Source organism: Bufo gargarizans, chromosome 11 (assembly GCF_014858855.1).
Source record: "Bufo gargarizans isolate SCDJY-AF-19 chromosome 11, ASM1485885v1, whole genome shotgun sequence".
In the NCBI taxonomy this organism is placed as follows: domain Eukaryota; kingdom Metazoa; phylum Chordata; class Amphibia; order Anura; family Bufonidae; genus Bufo; species Bufo gargarizans.
Window position 1 is genome coordinate 94928324 of NC_058090.1, and position 19117 is coordinate 94947440.

The following is a 19117-nucleotide window of genomic DNA, read 5'->3' on the forward strand; positions in this document are numbered from 1 at the left end:
GTCTGTTACCATGGTGACAGCATTGGAGCTGTAGAGAAATCAAAGACATTTTTAATGAAGATCTACTGCCTCATTTTTCATGCATTGAGAAAAAAAAAAGTTTAAGGCAAACACAGCCTTTAAGGGGGCATTCACACAACAGTGTTTTTCTTCCGCGTCCGTTCCGCAATTTGTGCGGACAATGCACGGATCCATTCATTTCTATGGGTCCACAAAAGTTGCGGAACGCCTTTCATCGTCATCTGTGTGCTGTCCGTTCCTTTTATGTTCGAACATGTCCTATAATTGGCTGCAAATTGCGGTCCGTGGCCCCATAGAAAGTAATTGGGTCCGTAACTGAAGACATACAGACGTGGACAAAATTGTTGGTACCCTTTGGTCAATGAAAGAAAAAGTCACAATGGTCACAGAAATAACTTTAATCTGACAAAAGTAATAATAAATTAAAATTCTATAAATGTTAACCAATGAAAGTCAGACATTGTTTTTCAACCATGCTTCAACAGAATTATGTAAAAAAATAAACTCATGAAACAGGCATGGACAAAAATGATGGTACCCCTAGAAAACACAGAACATAATGTGACCAAAGGGACATGTTAATTCAAGGTGTGTCCACTAATTAGCATCACAGGTGTCTACAACCTTGTAATCAGCCATTGGGCCTATATATATGGCTCCAGGTAATCACTGTGTTGTTTGGTGATATGGTGTGTACCACACTCGACATGGACCAGAGGAAGCAAAGGAAAGAGCTGTCTCAAGAGATCAGAAAGAAAATTATAGACAAGCATGTTAAAGGTAAAGGCTATAAGACCATCTCCAAGCAACTAGATGTTCCTGTGAGTACAGTTGCACATATTATTCATAAGTTTAAGATCCATGGGACTGTAGCCAACCTCCCTGGACGTGGCCGCAGGAGGAAAATTGATGACAAATCTAAGAGACGGATAATCCGAATGGTAACAAAAGAGCCTAGAAAGACTTCTAAAGAGATTCAAGGTGAACTTCATGCTCAAGGAACATCAGTGTCAGATCGCACCATCCGTCGTTGTTTGAGCCAAAGTGGACTACATGGGAGACGACCAAGGAGGACACCATTGTTGAAAACGAATCATAAAAAAGCAAGACTGGAATATGCCAAACTACATGTTGACAAGCCACAAAGCTTCTGGGAGAATGTCCTGTGGACAGATGAGACAAAAATCGAAGTTTTTGCCAAGGCACATCAGCTGTATGTTCACAGACGAAAAAATGAAGCATATCAAGAAAAGAACACTGTCCCTACTGTGAAACATGGAGGAGGCTCTGTTATGTTCTGGGGCTGCTTTGCTGCGTCTGGCACAGGGTGTCTTGAATCTGTGCAGGGTACAATGAAATCTCAAGACTATCAAGGAATTCTAGAGAGAAATGTACTAGCCAGTGTCAGAAAGCTTGGTCTCAGTCGCAGGTCATGGGTCTTGCAACAGGACAATGACCCAAAACACACCGCTAAAAACACCCAAGAATGGCTAAGAGGAAAAAATTGGACTATTCTAAAGTGGCCTTCTATGAGCCCTGACCTCAATCCTATTGAGCATCTTTGGAAGGAGCTGAAACATGCAGTCTGGAAAAGGCACCCTTCAAACCGGACACAACTGGAGCAGTTTGCTCATGAGGAGTGGGCCAAAATACCTGCTGAGAGGTGCAGATGTCTCATTGACAGTTACAGGAAGCGTTTGATTGCAGTGATTGCCTCAAAAGGTTGCGCAACAAAATATTAAGTTAGGGGTACCATCATTTTTGTCCATGCCTGTTTCATGAGTTTATTTTTTTACATAATTCTGTTGAAGCATGGTTGAAAAACAATGTCTGACTTTCATTGGTTAACATTTATAGAATTTTAATTTATTATTACTTTTGTCAGATTAAAGTTATTTCTGTGACCATTGTGACTTTTTCTTTCATTGACCAAAGGGTACCAACAATTTTGTCCACGTCTGTAAGTCGTGTGAATGCTCCCTAATTTAGAGGGTATGGTTTCACACAGCAGCCACCCTAAAGATGGCTGCAGATGCACTAGACATACTGTACATAATTTCAGCCAAACGCTCATTTAAAAGGGTCACTAGAACAGAGCGAAGCACTTGAATATCAAGATCTCTCCCCGCTGCACGAAATGGGCTCAGTAAAGGTCTACGGGCCCCATCTCTGCAACCAGGAGAGAGCGATATATGAGCGCTTCTCTCCCCTAGTTCTAACGATCAGTAGGGGTCTCTGCACACAAACCTTTATTGGGAGTCTGTAAGCACTTTTGAACTGTCAGCACTGGTGATTTTCTTTTTCATCAGGAGCAGTGAGAATATAAAGTTTATTCCCCATCGCTCCTGTTCCCAAGACAGGGGGCTTACAGTCAACCATTTAGCATGCTCAGAAATGCGGACAGACTCCTTTTAAGCCATGTTACGAGTCAGACGTTTCTGTCCACTGATTTAGCCAAAGGAGAGGCGTCTTTCATGGTTATTAAAAGCAATGATTGTCCTTATTGATAGGCCCCTTTCCCCAACTCCTTACATAAAAGTCTTCCCTAAAAGACACCACTTAATGCACCCTTAATGTTTTCGGTATGAGAAACTTGCATTTCCCAGGATGCAATGCATTTCCAATGGGCAGCATCACTTGTCACACAGCAGGCAGGAGCAATCCATTGCCAGACACCCATCCACCTGAGTAACTGGCCAGGCCTTGCATCTAGCAAGCCTCCAAATGTAAAAAGATCTTAAAAGGATTTGGCGCATATTTAAGCTGCAGTTACCGCTAGATTATGCTTCCAGTGGTCTTCAAATTTAGCCTTATGTCAAACAGAAAACACAGGGGTATCACTCAACATCCGAACACAAACGGATAACCCCTTCCTTCCCAAAAAGTTATTCCTTGTGGGAGAGCTCTCTGGGACACAATGCATGACAAAGGGGGGTCTGAAGGAAGTTTCTAGTTAAGATTACTATTACAAGGATCCTCATGTTTTATTTGGAATGATAAAAAGGGCACAAAAATCTTAAAACCACACCTTTTCCTATAAAAAAGTTACATGTTAAATTCTGTAGGGACATCTATTGTACATGTAGAGACATACAGATCTGCATTATCATTCTAGCATCAACCCCAGGGCTCAGAGAAGAGACTGGTCCTAGCCTCCCACAAATACGGTCTCAATCCTCATCCTCCTCCCCTTCATCTTCTGCATCCCGTTTTCTTTTCTCCCCCTGTTCAACTGCTTCCTCTTCTGCAAAGAAAAAAAAAAAAAAAAAAAAAAAAAAAAAAGTTAAAACAAATAGATATATACCCAATACAAAGATATACATATGAAATCTATACACACACACCGATCAGCTGTCGCCGATTCCCAGGTTGGGCTTCCTCGGACCAGTTTTTGTAGGTACTAACCACTGCATACCGGGTACACCCCACAAGACCCGCCGTTTTGGAGATGCTCTCCCCCAGTCGCATCGCCATCACAATCTGGCCCTTGTCAAAGTTGCTCAAGTCGCTCAGATCCTTACGCTTGCCCATTTTTCCTGGTACCAAAACATCAACTTTAAGAACTGACTGTTCATTTGCCGCCATTGTGACGAGATAAGCAATGTTACGCATCATCTGTCAGTCAGTCCTAATGTTATGGCTGATCGGTGTGTGTATATAAGTCTATACCTAGCATAAAGGAGATTTATAGGCTGAAGCTAGGAAATCCCTTCAATATTTATTCCCCCTCCATCCCTGGTACATTCTTTAGGCTACTTTCACACTGGCGTTTTGAATTCCATTTGCGAGATCCGTTTCAGGGATTTCGCAAAGTGTTCAAAACGGATCAGTTCAGCCCTAATGCATTCTGAATGGATAAGGATCCGCTCAGAATGCATCAGTTTGGCTCCGTTCCGCCTCCATTACGCTCTGGATGCGGACACCAAAACGCTGCTTGCAGCGTTATGGTGTCCGCCTGGCGATGCGGAGCCAAACAGATCCGTTCTGACTTACAAAGTAAGTCAATGGCAGCGGATCTGTTCTCACTGACAATATGGTGCAATTGAAAACAGATCCGTTTTGACTTTGTCCTTCATAATGCAAACTGATCCGTTTTGAACGGCTACAATAGTTTGCATTATAGGTGCGGATCCATCTGTGCAGATACAAGACGGATCCGCATCTAACATGTGTAAAAGTAGCCTTACTAGTCTACACGCAAGCTTATAGAAAACTTCTTTAAACCTCCCCAAGTCCAGTGTAGACCCTACAAACAATTACCTTCATCATCATCCTCTTCCTCCTCTCCTTCTCCACCATCTTCAACATAATCGTCGTCGTCTTCTTCATCCTAGACAGAAGGAACACAATACAATCAGCGACAACTAGTTGGATACCACTTTTCCCCCTTACACATCAGAATAGTGGGATCCATTAACCCCTCCCAGGATGTGAAGACCAGAAAAGCGTATAGATGACAGTTTTATATCCCATGTCTCAGAGCCAAGCACAACGTACATGTATTTCTTCTTTCATCAAGTATGAGAGACCCACTTCTTCCTCCTCTTCTCCTAAATCAGACTCCCCTTCCTCCTCATCTTCCTCTTCGGACTCTTCAGGAGGGCCAGCTTCTTCATCCTCATCCTCCAGATACTCGAAGTCCTCACACTCTGCAAAACAAAGTACAAAGTTTCAAGTAAGTGAAGGCACACTGTGCGCTAAACCCCAATTCTGAGATGACGAGGCTCTATCCGCATAGTTTGGCAGTAAAGCTCCTGCACATATGCTGTAAAGCAACTCAACATTTGCCAAAATGATCAGGTTTAAAAAAAATAAAGACCCAACCATTTTCTCTGTTATAATGGATCCTAAACAGTGGTACAGAACATAGCTAATAGCGTTATACACACAGTGGTAAGGAAGACTACAAACCTTCATCTTCGTCCTCTTCAGAGTCAGGGGCTTCGTTATCTTCCTGATCAAACCCATCCAGGTATGTGATCTGTGGGAGTTTGCGGAATATGTTGTCTCTGTAATCTTCTAGGTTAGTAATTTCGCAGTTGAAGAGGTCCAAACTCTTTAGGTTTTTTAAGTTTGTCTGCAAGGAACAAAAATACATTAAAAAGAAAAGTAAAAAGCAAAGCAGGAAAAAAATGTTTTTATCCAAAAGGTCTACAACTAATGTCAGGTTTATTTAAAAGGGTTCTCCAGGATTCTCTTCAGTTTTAAGGCTTCCCACCACCATACCGGACCTGTGAAGAGAAGCATACTTACCTGCTCCTCGCTAATTGGATGCAGCCCCCTGACTTTTTTCATTGTGCTTTGGCTCCTACATGCGGGACACGTCACCACCACCAGTCAAGTTAAAGGCTGCAATGGGACACGTGACCGTCCACGCAGGAATCAAAGACATAAGGCGGAGCCAGGGAGCTAGAAGACATGAGCGAGGAGCAGGGAAGCATGCTGTCCTCTGGTATCTAGTTCCACCCTAGGGGCTCAATACTGGAAATAAAACTCAGTTTTATCCTAATGCATTCTGAATAGAAAGCATTCCATTCAGGATGTCTTCAGTTCAGTGTACGGTTTTTGGACAAAAATAGCAAATCTGTGCTATATTTTTTTTCGTCCAAAATTCCTAAACACTTACCAGAATGCCGGACCTGGCATTATTTTCCATTGAAATGCATTAATGCCCAAGTATTCCAGAAAAACGGATCCGGTTTTGCAGTCCGCGCATACCTTTAAAATGTGAAAAGATAAATACCGGATCCGTTTTGCCAGATAACAGGAGAGACGGATCCGCATTTGAAGCAGTCTACAAATGGTATCCGTTTGCATACAGATTGCCGGATCAATCAGGCAGTTCCGTCACCAACAATGCAAGTGTGAAAAAAAAAACCTTAGGTCTTCTCTTTGGACAGACATCACATGATGTCGAATAGGCAGCAGCACTGTCTACAGAGGAAAGATCTATGGCCACTTTCCCAAGTGCTTCAAGCAGATAAGCAAGCTATAGTAACGTGAGACTATTGCACTGGAATATTAATGGACTGACATTTAATATATGCATTACGGCTGCAAAACTGCAGAGCTAATGACCCAAACTTGCAGCATTATGGATCCCTTTGGGTGATCAGACATGCAGTCAGGCCTCACTATGGCAGCATACTTACAAGGGCTTCCACTGTGGTCAAATCCTTAATCTTGTTACCACTCAGGTTCAGGTAAGTGAGATTAGGACACCTTTCCGCTAATACTTCCAGCCCTCCAGAGATACTGTTATCGCTAAGTTCCAACTAAAAGAGAAAAAAATAAAAATGAAATGCATGCATTTAACAAAACAAAAACCCAAATGTCACAAATTGTCCACACACTACACCAGGGATGGCCAACCTGTGGCTCACCAGCTGTTTTAAAACTACAATTCCCACTAGGGATCGACCGATATTGATTTTTTAGGGCCGATACCGATACCGATAATTTGTGAACTTTCAGGCCGATAGCCGATAATTTATACCGATATTCTGGGAATTTTCATTTTTGAAAAAAAAATTAAAATTCCCACAAATCTGCTGAAAATTAATGTTTATTGTTAATGTGTATTTTTTTTTTTTTGTAAATCTTTCTTTTTCATTTATATTTAATATTTTGGTGTTTTTATTTTTATTACTTTTTTTTTTTTTTTTTTTTTAACTAACTTTTAGCCCCCTTAGGGACTAGAGCCCTTGTCCTATTCACCCTGATAGAGATCTATCAGATAGAGATCTATCAGGGTGAATAGGAGCTCACACTGTCCCTGCTGCTGTGTGCTCTGTGCACACAGCAGCATGGAGCTTACCATGGCAGCCAGGGCTTCAATAGCGTCCTGGCTGCCATGGTAACCGATCGGAGCCCCAGCATTACACTGCTGGGGCTCCGATCGGAGGAGCAGGGGAGAGGGAATCCTGTGGGGGGCGCACTGCGACTGGGGGGAGGGGGGGGGGGGCGCACCACTGCTTAATACTGGGGGGGAGGGGGGGCGCACTGCGACTGGGGGGAGGCGGGGGGCGCACTGCGCCACCAATGCCTAATATTGGGGGGGAGGGGGGGCGCACTGCGCCACCAATGTCTGATACTGGGGGGCTTGGGGGGGCGCACTGCGCCACCAATGAAGCTTAATCTCTAATTCATTCATATACAGGAGGCGGGAGCTGCAGGATCACATAGCCGGCTCCCGACCTCTATGAGCTGTAGCTGCGATCCGCGGCACCTGAGGAGTTAACTACCGCAGATCGCAGCTACAGCTCATAGAGGTCGGGAGCCGGCTATGTGATCCTGCAGCTCCCGCCTCCTGTATATGAATTAATGTGAGATTAAGCTTCATTGGTGGCGCAGTGGCCATAGCTCCTCCCCTCCTCTTGTCCCCTGTCCTCCCATTGGCTGGAGCGGCAGCAGCAGCACAGGGGGAGGAGACACTGCTCCTTCTCCCCTGTGCTGCTGCTGAGGGAACACGGAGAGCGCTGACAACAGCGCGATCTGTGTTCCCAGGACGTTATCGGAATATCGGCAAAATAAATGCCGATACCGATAACGTTCAAAATCCTGAATATCGGCCGATAATATCGGTAAATCCGATAATCGGTCGATCCCTAATTCCCACCTTGCCTTGCTGTAGGCTGTCTGGGCATGTTGGGAGTTGTAGTTTTGCAACAGCTGGAGAGCCGCAGGTTGGCCATCCCTGCACTACACTGTGTGTGAGGGGAAGTGTGACTGTCCCACCAGCATACGGGGAGAAGATAGTGCATGTTGGATCTGGACACAGCAAACCCTGGTTCTAAGTGGTATAATAGTCTGATAAGGGATTAAATGCGAACACACATTGACGACACGCTTTGGATTGCTACATGAAGCAGAGCTACAGTACCAGGCGCACACCGAGACGAGTCCCTGCACCTGGATAAAGAAGGGGCCCCTTATGCTGTGGGGGCTCAGAAAGATTGGGCTATCACAAATCGATAGCAAACCCCAAGGACATGCCATTAATGTACATGCCCAAAAAGCCCCTGTAAGGGTTCAAGGACACAACTGCAAGTGTCAGGCAGTAGTAATATGGCTAATAGAAGCACACAGCTATCAGATGGTATGGACGGGTGGTATCTCACCATCAGAGCCACTGCGACCATACAGGCGATACCATAGAGATAACACGACTCACTTACTTTTCTGAGTTTCGTCAGCTGTGGGAGTTTTGCCAGAGAAGAGAGTTCTACGTTCGCCATACTGAGAAATTCCAGCTCCTTAAAGCTATCGCTTAAGCCTTCAACCTCCCCATCACTTGACCGGCAGTTGTCTAGAACCAGCTCCGACACCTACCAAGAAAAGGGAAATATTGCGTTAGTTTCTCATTATCAGCGCTATTACAAAGTCTGGCTCATGTGATTGAGCCAATCTCCAGGGTCCTAATGCTGGGACCCCATCTACTCATCACAAGAGCGGTATTATGTGGTTCTCATTGAGGTTGGCTGATTACCAGCTTTATGCCGTGGGTGGCGGTATGGATTATCTGATCATCCCACGGGCCACATTCTAAAATGGCTTGCCCTGGACAATTACTTTAGTGGTCAGGCGTGTCGGTTTTCATTATAGATATAGGCCACTGTACACAAAAAATTTCCAGTATGCTTCCAAATGCAGAGCTCTTGTAAAACGTGCCAAATTGGGCCCGATTTGGTGCATGTAATATTAGAAAAAAATAAAAAAAATTGTCACATAGCACAAAAACAGGGTGTAGCAAGTTTCACCATGGACCCTGCATCAGCCATGTTCCTATTAGCCACAAATTTAAGGGGTTGGCTGATTTGGGACATCGATGGAATAACACTGGGATGTGCCATCAAAGTCAGACAGGAGCCGGTCCAAATCTGGGACCTCCGCCCATCTCCAGAACAGGCACAGCCACACTTCATTCACTGCGATAGGAGTTACAAAAATAACAGAGCTCCCTCGCTTGACTATTTTCAGAACTCCAATAGTGTATGGACAGCGCGGTGTGCTCTCCTTCACATCGGAGTCCCGTTCTGGGGATAGAAACTGGTCCCTGTAGCTGTCTTACACTGATGGCATATCCTAGCTATGCCAACAATGTCTGAGATGGGTATAGCCCTTTAAGGACCCATGACGTAGCTGTAAATCATGGGTCCGATCCCTAAACATGGTCTCAGCTGCGGGGTTTCTGCTATTTTAAATAGCAGAGACCTGCGGCACATGTATGCGATCAGCCCTTCAGATGCAGTGGTCAAATGTGACCACTGCATCTGTGCAGACCGGAACCGGAAGTCGCACGCTTCCGGCCCGGTAACAGCGTTCCCCGGCTGAGATCAGGCAACCTGTTACCTTGCGCTAATTGACCGAAGCCTCAAGCAGGCTTCAGAGTCAAATATCTATCTCAATACAGGCCACTAGGTGGCAGCCTTGTATTGATATAGTGCAAATGAAGTCTTTAATGATGGCTATTTAGCATCACTGAATACTTTGGGCAATAAGTTTACAAATATAAAAATAAAAAAGTTCAAATCACCCCCTCTCCTTAAAATAAATAAAAATAAATCATGAGCATCGCCGCAGGCAAAAATGCACATACTATTAAAATATACCAATATTAACGGCACACAGCAAATTGCGTAGCAAGAAAAAAAAAAAAAATGACAGCCAAATTCTACCCCATATGGATTTTTTCCCCCGCTCCCTACTACATGGTATGCAACCGTTAAAGGCCTTTAGAAAGTACAACTTGTCACGCAAAAAATAAGCCCTCATAAGGCTATGTGAATGGAAAAATAAAAAAAGTTCGGACTATAGGAAGGCGGGGAGTGAAAAATGAAAAATCCCAAGGGGTTAACCAGCCCAGTAATACAGCATGAAGAATAGCAGCCATTATGTCTGATGTCTAAAGGTTGGGCGCGCGCTGAATTCCCTACTTCATGCTGAAACATCTCTGCTTCTGTCCGAGGCGACCGCTCATTAAACTCAACACCGTCAGCCTCAGCCTTCGTTAGCACGAAGAGCCCGCCCGAACGCCAAACACGTTCATCTGGTAACGAAAACTGCACTCGGTGGATCTGTGACTGTGGGACTGTGGGATTGCAGGCACCACCTCCTGCAAATTAAAGGCGTTCCAGGAAGAAGACGGGTATTGTATCAAGTGACCTACATCCTGAAACATCTGCCGAGATCTACAAGTCACTTGTGCTGGCCGACGCTGACAGCAGGCGCTCAGAGGGACAGCAGCTGTCCAACAAATGGGGGCATGAATAGGAGATTACACCAACTGAAGCAATATCAGCGAGGGGTGAAGAAATCCCCTCACATGGAGACGACAGCAGCAGGCCGACCCTTGTGAGGGGAGATTGACAAGGTGCTGACAAAAAGTAATAGAAATAAACGCTCTAAATGAGGTCTGTGTCACAAAATACCGTATTGCGAAAACGGTGCAGAACCTCAAGAGTATGTGGAATCTGAGGACTGCGCTGTGAACGAGGAGCTTCCAATGGAAGTCATGCCAGGGAAGGACATGTGCTTTGTTAAAGGTGGTCTAGAAAACCATGTGGAAATACAGTAATCCACGCGGTTTTCAATGTGGAAATCCACATACTAAAAGAATGCTGTGTGAATATTGGCACTTTCACACTTGCGGCAGAGGATTCCGGCAGGCAGTTCCATCACCGGAACTGCCTGCTGGATCCGGACGCAGACGGATGGCATTTATACCGGATCAGGCTGCCTGGTGTCATCTGGAAAAACAGATCCGTTTTTTTCACAGATTTAAAGGTCTGCGCATGGGCGGCCCGGAAGAACGGATCCATCAATGCAGCAATTTTAGTGCACTAATACATTCCAATGGAAATTAATGCCGGATCCGTCATTCCGGCAAGTGATCAGGAGAGAAAACTGCAGCATGCTGTGGTATTTTCTCCATCCAAAAAACATAAGCGGGACTGAACTGATGCATCCTGAACGGATTGCCCTCCATTTAGAATGCATTAGGATAAAACTGATCAGTTCTTTTCCCGTATTGAGCCTTATGTCAAAGACAGGGTGCCACCACATGCTGCCAGGAACGAGCAGGCCTGTCCCGGTCCATCCACTGCTACAGGGCTATGTTCAGAAATCCCTTAGCAGCGAATACAGCGCTGTGTATGCTCGGCCTACTCTCCATTCCCAGTGGTGCATGATGCGGCCCCCGTTACTTGATAGGTGGCGGAAGACCAAACCCACAAGAACGGGGTCCTATGTAATCCATCCGGACAGCACCTCACTATCCCCTGTAGCTACAGTGCCAATTCTCAGGGCTGTGGCCATTCCAGGACAACATGTGGAGACTTAGAGTCCTAAAATCCTGCTATTTCCAACGCAAAAATGTTCATTTTTCACTGCATGCCACCATTTGTAAGTTGTGGACGACTGAGTAAGCAGAAAACCGGCAGGAATAAATGTAATAAAAAAACATTACATATTTCCTGCAGTCATGCCTAATTAGCATGTGCTGCTAAACCACAGGAGGACTACAGCTCCCAGCATGCTGCCACAAGCTGTAGTTCAGCAACAGCTGAGGAAGGCTAACGAGCAAGTCCAATTCTGTCTAGTCATACCAAACATAACCTGACGCCGGGCCAGAAGGGGCGTAGATCCCTGACGGAGGGGGCGTCTGAGGAGACACTGATAACGCAGCTCTGGGTGTGCACTTCACAGCCAGCTCCAGCCTCCAAGTGACAGCTGAACTGCCTTATCTGCCGGGGGCCATTACACCGCACTGACAGGGAGCTGCCGCCATCTCTATATCGAGGAAGCGAAATACTTGTAATACTGATGGCACCAGCTCTACCAGGGACTAGTCACTCTGCAGCCCTTCCATCAACACGCATGAAATGTAAAGGGTGGTGCTATAATTAAAGGGGTTCTCCAGTTGGGACTTGCAGCTAGAAGCGTCACTGAACAGCACCGAGCGATAGGAAGCAGAAGAGGGGACATGAAACTTTTTGTAAAGCTTCAAAATACCTCTTTAAAAAGTGCTCTCTGGGCTTTTTAAGAAACTTCTGCCCCGAGGAAAATAGTTTAGTGACAGTCCCAGGACGCGGGCTCTTCTGCTCGGGCCACACCTGGATGAGTGCCTACCTAACTATATCCCTTTCAAAGCACAAAGGATGATTTCCTACCAGAGAACTCATTTAAGGCTTCAGGTTCTAGTCCTCCTTTCAAGCTCCCAAACTAGCTATAGGGCAAGTGTCTTGTGACCGGTAGGCCGACCGCGATCCAACACCTTCTCCTATCCCGTGGAGCGGAGGAGATCTCTGGGAAAACCTGTAACGTATTCACGCACTCTTATCTTTCCTACAGCAATTAAAGGAGGTCCTCTAAAATCCAGATTCCCCTTTTATATACAAGCTATCTAGCTCTTTCAAGCACAGGCTGAAGGTTCATTCCCGCAAATAAAAGCCCAAATTAGGCCAACTACTAGCCAAACATTAGAATAAGTAGCCCACCAGGAAAAAACAGCAAATACTTCACCCTACGCTCTCATACAAGATAAAACACTAGTGCAGACGAGGAACGGCACCATGGAGGTCCTGTGGCTTCCTGGAGGGGGTGGGGGTCCTCACAGGCTGGAGGGGCAGAGGTGGCACCTGTACACCACATAATGTCATATTTGGTGACCAACAACATCACAGTAAGGCCTCTTGAACACGAACGTTGTGCATCCATTCTAATGCACGGGCAATATCCGTGTGGCGGCCGGGACGGATCGAGACCCATTCAACTTGAAGCTCTAATTTTTTTGCCGCGCGGACGGAGACACCACGGGAGTACTCCGTACTGCTTCCGATCCGTGCTTCTGTTCCACACCTCCGTGATTGCCAACCCATTCAAGTGAATGGGTCGGCATCCGCAATACGGCCACACAGTGTTTGTGTGCAAGAGGCTGAAGTGTCCCGACTCTAGGCACAAGCCAAAACTCAACCAACCACATTAACCATTTACATACAAACCCTACATTAAAAAAAGAAAAGAAAAAAAGAATGGAGTAAAAAAATCATAATCTTCAGCGGAGGAAGGCACAAGGGGAGGACTTGGCCACCTCTGCATGCTGACAATCTAAAAGAAGCATCCCTCTGACTACCCAAAAGGATGCTCCAGATTTAATAAGTGTCCGAAAATCTGATTTGGACCAGGTATCAGGCAGTCTCTGGAGAAAACATGAACGCCATTTTCACTAAGCCCCATTCCACCATTCTGAGTGTGGCGGAAAAATCACACAGGGTCATGGCCGATTGATGAGGTTTGCTCGCCGAGCACAGCGTTGCTTGATATCGCACTCAGTCTCATTCACTTCAAAAGGGGCTGGTATCACCACTGGCCTAGGGAAAGCTGAGAAGGTCCCGGGCGTAGGACCCCCACCGATCAGATACTGATGTGACCTATCCAAAAACATCAGGAAACCCTTTTAAAGAGCCCACAGATTGTTTTGAAGCAATGCAGTTCCTTATTGACCGCCGCCCCATCCGTTGTCAGCAGACAAGTGTCCCCAAGCAGTATGTCACCGCTGATGCCAGTACGTTGACACTTCAGGTCCACAGGGTACTGGAAGCAATGGGGATGTGACCCTTGGAGTGCCGGTGGCTTTGTTTCTTTAGGCTGAGCACGTCTGTGCTGTGGGAGTCAGACTGCCCCTTTAAGATTCAGTCCACCAAAGGCTACACCCCACGTGACGAGGGCAGACCCGCTTACTCCCCCCACCACGTTACAGCTCTCCTGACATGTCTGTTTTTATTAACGACTTCCATCCCCCTAGTAACAATTCTGGAGCATCTATTCTTATGACTATTGCCACTCTATAATTCCCACTAGAAGTTTATGAATTAGCTGCCAGTAGGTGGCTTGTCCCTGTACAGGCCTCATGCCCGGTCAGCAAACCGTGGATCTGCAAAACATGGATTTTGCGGACCCACTGGCTTCAATAGGCCTGCGGTCTACATTTTGAGGACTACATATTAGTGCATGATGGGAGTTGTAGTTTTGCAACAGCTGGAGGGCCGCAGGTTGAGCATCCCTGGTCTATATGGATGAACATGTCCTATACTTAGCCGCAAAATCTGGACCATGGACCCATTAAAGTAAAAGATCCTGCAAAAAAAAAAAAAAAAGGGCGGATGTTATAGGGCGGTACCAGCACTTTGCGAGCCGTGTTCAGGGGGCCTTACACTGCGCAGCGGGAACAGGTACGGCCCAGCTACCGCAGTCTACTGGCGGCTCATTTAGAAGCTTCTAGTAGGAATAATAGAACACTGTACAGTCATACGAATAGATGTTCCAGACGCTAGTAGTTACAAAAACAGACATGCCAGGTCCTCTTTAAACATTTACACGACTGTTTTGCAATCCGGAAAAATAAAAAAACGCGGCGATTTGTATAGCATTGTATATCAATTGTAACAAAGCTTATCCTTGTCCGTAAAACGGACAAAAAGGACATTATAATTTTTTTGCGGGGTTATGGGACATACGGATGCTGATAGCACACTGTGCTGTCTGCATTTTTTTTGCGGGGACCCATTGAAATGAATGGGTTCACTTCCAATCCGCAGAAAGAAAAAACCTGCCACTGCCGTCACGTCCATCAGTCACATGGCTTAGGCGCAACTCAATCCTGTTCCAAGTGCATGGGGTTGAGCAGCAATACAGCCCTTTTTTTGCCAGGGGTGAGTGGAAACCAGACCTCAACGATAAAATACTGATGATAACCTATTAAAACACTCAGAAAACCCTTTTAAGATATAAAATACAGGCCGCACACAGTCATCTGCAGGGTCCGTACAGTCCGGGCACATACATACAGGCCGCACACAGTCATCTGCAGGGTCCGTACAGTCCGGGCACATACATACAGGCCGCACACAGTCATCTACAGGGTCCGTACAGTCCGGGCACATACATACAGGCCGCACACAGTCATCTGCAGGGTCCGTACAGTCCGGGCACATACATACAGGCCGCACACAGTCATCTACAGGGTCCGTACAGTCCGGGCACATACATACAGGCCGCACACAGTCATCTGCAGGGTCCGTACAGTCCGGGCACATACATACAGGCCGCACACAGTCATATGCAGGGTCCGTACAGTCCGGGCACATACATACAGGCCGCACACAGTCATCTACAGGGTCCGTACAGTCCGGGCACATACATACAGGCCGCACACAGTCATCTGCAGGGTCCGTACAGTCCGGGCACATACATACAGGCCGCACACAGTCATCTACAGGGTCCGTACAGTCCGGGCACATACATACAGGCCGCACACAGTCATCTGCAGGGTCCGTACAGTCCGGGCACATACATACAGGCCGCACACAGTCATCTACAGGGTCCGTACAGTCCGGGCACATACATACAGGCCGCACACAGTCATCTGCAGGGTCCGTACAGTCCGGGCACATACATACAGGCCGCACACAGTCATCTACAGGGTCCGTACAGTCCGGGCACATACATACAGGCCGCACACAGTCATCTGCAGGGTCCGTACAGTCCGGGCACATACATACAGGCCGCACACAGTCATCTACAGGGTCCGTACAGTCCTGGCACATACATACAGGCCGCACACAGTCATCTACAGGGTCCGTACAGTCCAGGCACATACAGGCCGCACACAGTCATATACAGGGTCCGTACAGTCCGGGCACATACATACAGGCCGCACACAGTCATCTGCAGGGTCCGTACAGTCCGGGCACATACATACAGGCCGCACACAGTCATCTGCAGGGTCCGTACAGTCCGGGCACATACAGTCATCTGCAGGGTCCGGGCACATACATACAGGCCGCACAGTCATATACAGGGTCCGTACAGTCCAGGCACATACAGGCCGCACACAGTCATATACAGGGTCCGTACAGTCCAGGCACATACAGGCCGCACACAGTCATATACAGGGTCCGTACAGTCCAGGCACATACAGGCCGCACACAGTCATATACAGGGTCCGTACAGTCCAGGCACATACAGGCCGCACAGTCATATACAGGGTCAGTACAGTCCAGGCACATACAGGCTGCACAGTCATATACAGGGTCAGTACAGTCCAGGCACATACATACAGGCCGCACACAGTCATATACAGTACAGTCCAGGCACATACAGGCTGCACACACAGTCATACAGGGTCCGTACAGTCCAGGCACATACAGGCAGCACACACAGTCATACACAGGGTCCGTACAGTCCGGGCACATACAGGCTGCGCACACAGTCATACACAGGGTCCGTACAGTCCGGGCACATACAGGCTGCACACACAGTCATACACAGGGTCCGGGCACATACAGGCTGCACACAGTCATACACAGGGTCCGGGCACATACAGGCTGCACACAGTCATACACAGGGTCCGGGCACATACAGGCTGCACACAGTCATACACAGGGTCCGGGCACATACAGGCTGCACACAGTCATACACAGGGTCCGTACAGTCCGGGCACATACAGGCTGCACACACAGGGTCCGTACAGTCCGGGCACATACAGGCTGCACACACAGGGTCCGTACAGTCCGGGCACATACAGGCTGCACACAGTCATACACAGGGTCCGTACACATACAGGCTGCACACAGTCATACACAGGGTCCGTACAGTCCGGGCACATACAGGCTGCACACAGTCATACACAGGGTCCGTACAGTCCAGGCACATACAGGCTGCACACACAGGGTCCGTACAGTCCAGGCACATACAGGCTGCACACACAGGGTCCGTACAGTCCAGGCACATACAGGCTGCACACAGTCATACACAGGGTCCGTACAGTCCAGGCACATACAGTCATACACAGGGTCCGTACAGTCCAGGCACATACAGGCTGCACACAGTCATATACAGGGTCCGTACAGTCCGGGCACATACAGGCTGCACACACAGTTATACAGGGTCCGTACAGTCCAGGCACATACAGGCCGCGCACACAGTCATACAGGGTCCGTACAGTCCAGGCACATACAGGCCGCGCACACAGTCATATACAGGGTCCGTACAGTCCGGGCACATACAGGCTGCACACACAGTCATACACAGGGTCCGGGCACATACAGGCTGCACACAGTCATACACAGGGTCCGGGCACATACAGGCTGCACACAGTCATACACAGGGTCCGGGCACATACAGGCTGCACACAGTCATACACAGGGTCCGGGCACATACAGGCTGCACACAGTCATACACAGGGTCCGTACAGTCCGGGCACATACAGGCTGCACACACAGGGTCCGTACAGTCCGGGCACATACAGGCTGCACACACAGGGTCCGTACAGTCCGGGCACATACAGGCTGCACACAGTCATACACAGGGTCCGTACACATACAGGCTGCACACAGTCATACACAGGGTCCGTACAGTCCGGGCACATACAGGCTGCACACAGTCATACACAGGGTCCGTACAGTCCAGGCACATACAGGCTGCACACACACAGGGTCCGTACAGTCCAGGCACATACAGGCTGCACACACAGGGTCCGTACAGTCCAGGCACATACAGGCTGCACACAGTCATACACAGGGTCCGTACAGTCCAGGCACATACAGTCATACACAGGGTCCGTACAGTCCAGGCACATACAGGCTGCACACAGTCATATACAGGGTCCGTACAGTCCGGGCACATACAGGCTGCACACACAGTCATACAGGGTCCGTACAGTCCAGGCACATACAGGCCGCGCACACAGTCATATGCAGGGCCAGTACAGTCCAGGCACATACAGGCTGCACACAGTCATATACAGGGTCCGTACAGTCCAGGCACATACAGGCTGCACACAGTCATATACAGGGTCCGTACAGTCCAGGCACATACAGGCTGCACACAGTCATACAGGGTCCGTACAGGCCTTGGGGGAAGGCCAAGGTCAACCCTAAAGGTACAGCCATGGCATCTTCCTCTACATGGCTCCTCCATCATGGCCGAACATGCAGGGGAGGAGGGGGGCACCAGCACCACATGCCAGGATAAACAGAGGGAGCCGAGTCACATCATTAGGCACACGTGTTACTACTGCCCATAATTAGGGCCACATGTGGAGGTATGGTGGCCCCAAAGACCTCCTGAGAACCACACTTGGACTTGTATGGGGGCGTGAAAGTACTTGATGAGATATAAAGTTGCTGATCGGCGCAGGTTGCACGAGGGCGCAAGACAATTCCATAGAAATAGATAAATAAGCGCATATTCACACAAGGTTTAGAGTAGATGTTGAATAACGCAGTGTTGGTCCAGGGGCCACACTTGGAACATTTCACCCCAATATCCGGGGCCCTGAGGTGGTGCCGCAGCCTCTCCGCTCCCTCCATCACCACCACATAAAAACTTTAGCCCGAGCAGACAGGTGGACAGCCCTGACAACCGGGGAGGGAAACCCCGGACTTAAAAAAATTAAAATAGTAAAAAAAAGACATAAGCTAAAGCTGCCCTATAAGGAGCCGGGGCCGAGGGCGGGCGGAGCCCTCAGGTGTGCTCACCTTAGCCGGGGTTCTGTTCCTCAACTCCAGGGTGATGCGCTTCTTCATCTCCATTTCCCCGGGCCAACCTTCAGCGAAGGGTCACGTCGAAAAATAAAACAAGTTTACAAGCGGGAAAGTCAGCTCACAACCGACGAAAAACGGAAACCGTGATAAAAAAACAATCGGTAAAGCGGCAGACGGAGCTCAGTTCCAGGCCCCCCTGACCCCTCTCAGCAGGGCTCCCTTCCCTCTCAATGGCCGCTCACCAACTGAGACTCCATTACACGGTGCAGGCATCCCCTCAGCTAGGCAACGCCCATCTTCACAGCCCATTGGACGGCGAAGGAGACGTCTGCCTCGTCATTGGTCCAGGCGGGTGTCATTCGAAAAAGAAGCGCGGGATTCCGCCTGTCGACGACGCCCATTGGCTGGAAGCATGAGCGCAGTTAATTGCGATTGGCTGCGGCGTACGTCCGTCGGGCGGATCAACCGCTGTCGTTTGACCCATGCGTCGCGTCTTTGTGTTTTCGATGCTTTCGCGCCCTATTTTAGGTCAAGGAGCTGAGAGGCAGACG

The 19117-nt window shown here is 48.0% G+C and overlaps 1 protein-coding gene across 1 annotated transcript; it reads right to left on the reverse strand.

The window, feature by feature from the left end:
- Positions 1 to 2986: 2986 nt before the first annotated feature.
- On the reverse strand, positions 2987 to 18833 carry ANP32E (acidic nuclear phosphoprotein 32 family member E). Its single transcript, XM_044272049.1, has 7 exons — positions 18561 to 18833; positions 8199 to 8348; positions 6174 to 6296; positions 4933 to 5098; positions 4519 to 4670; positions 4282 to 4351; positions 2987 to 3265 (listed from the first exon to the last, which is right to left on the reverse strand). The coding sequence occupies exons 1-7, from the start codon at positions 18612 to 18614 to the stop codon at positions 3192 to 3194; spliced, it is 789 nt and encodes a 262-aa protein (XP_044127984.1). The 5' UTR covers positions 18615 to 18833; the 3' UTR covers positions 2987 to 3191.
- Between the last annotated feature and the right edge of the window lie 284 nt (positions 18834 to 19117).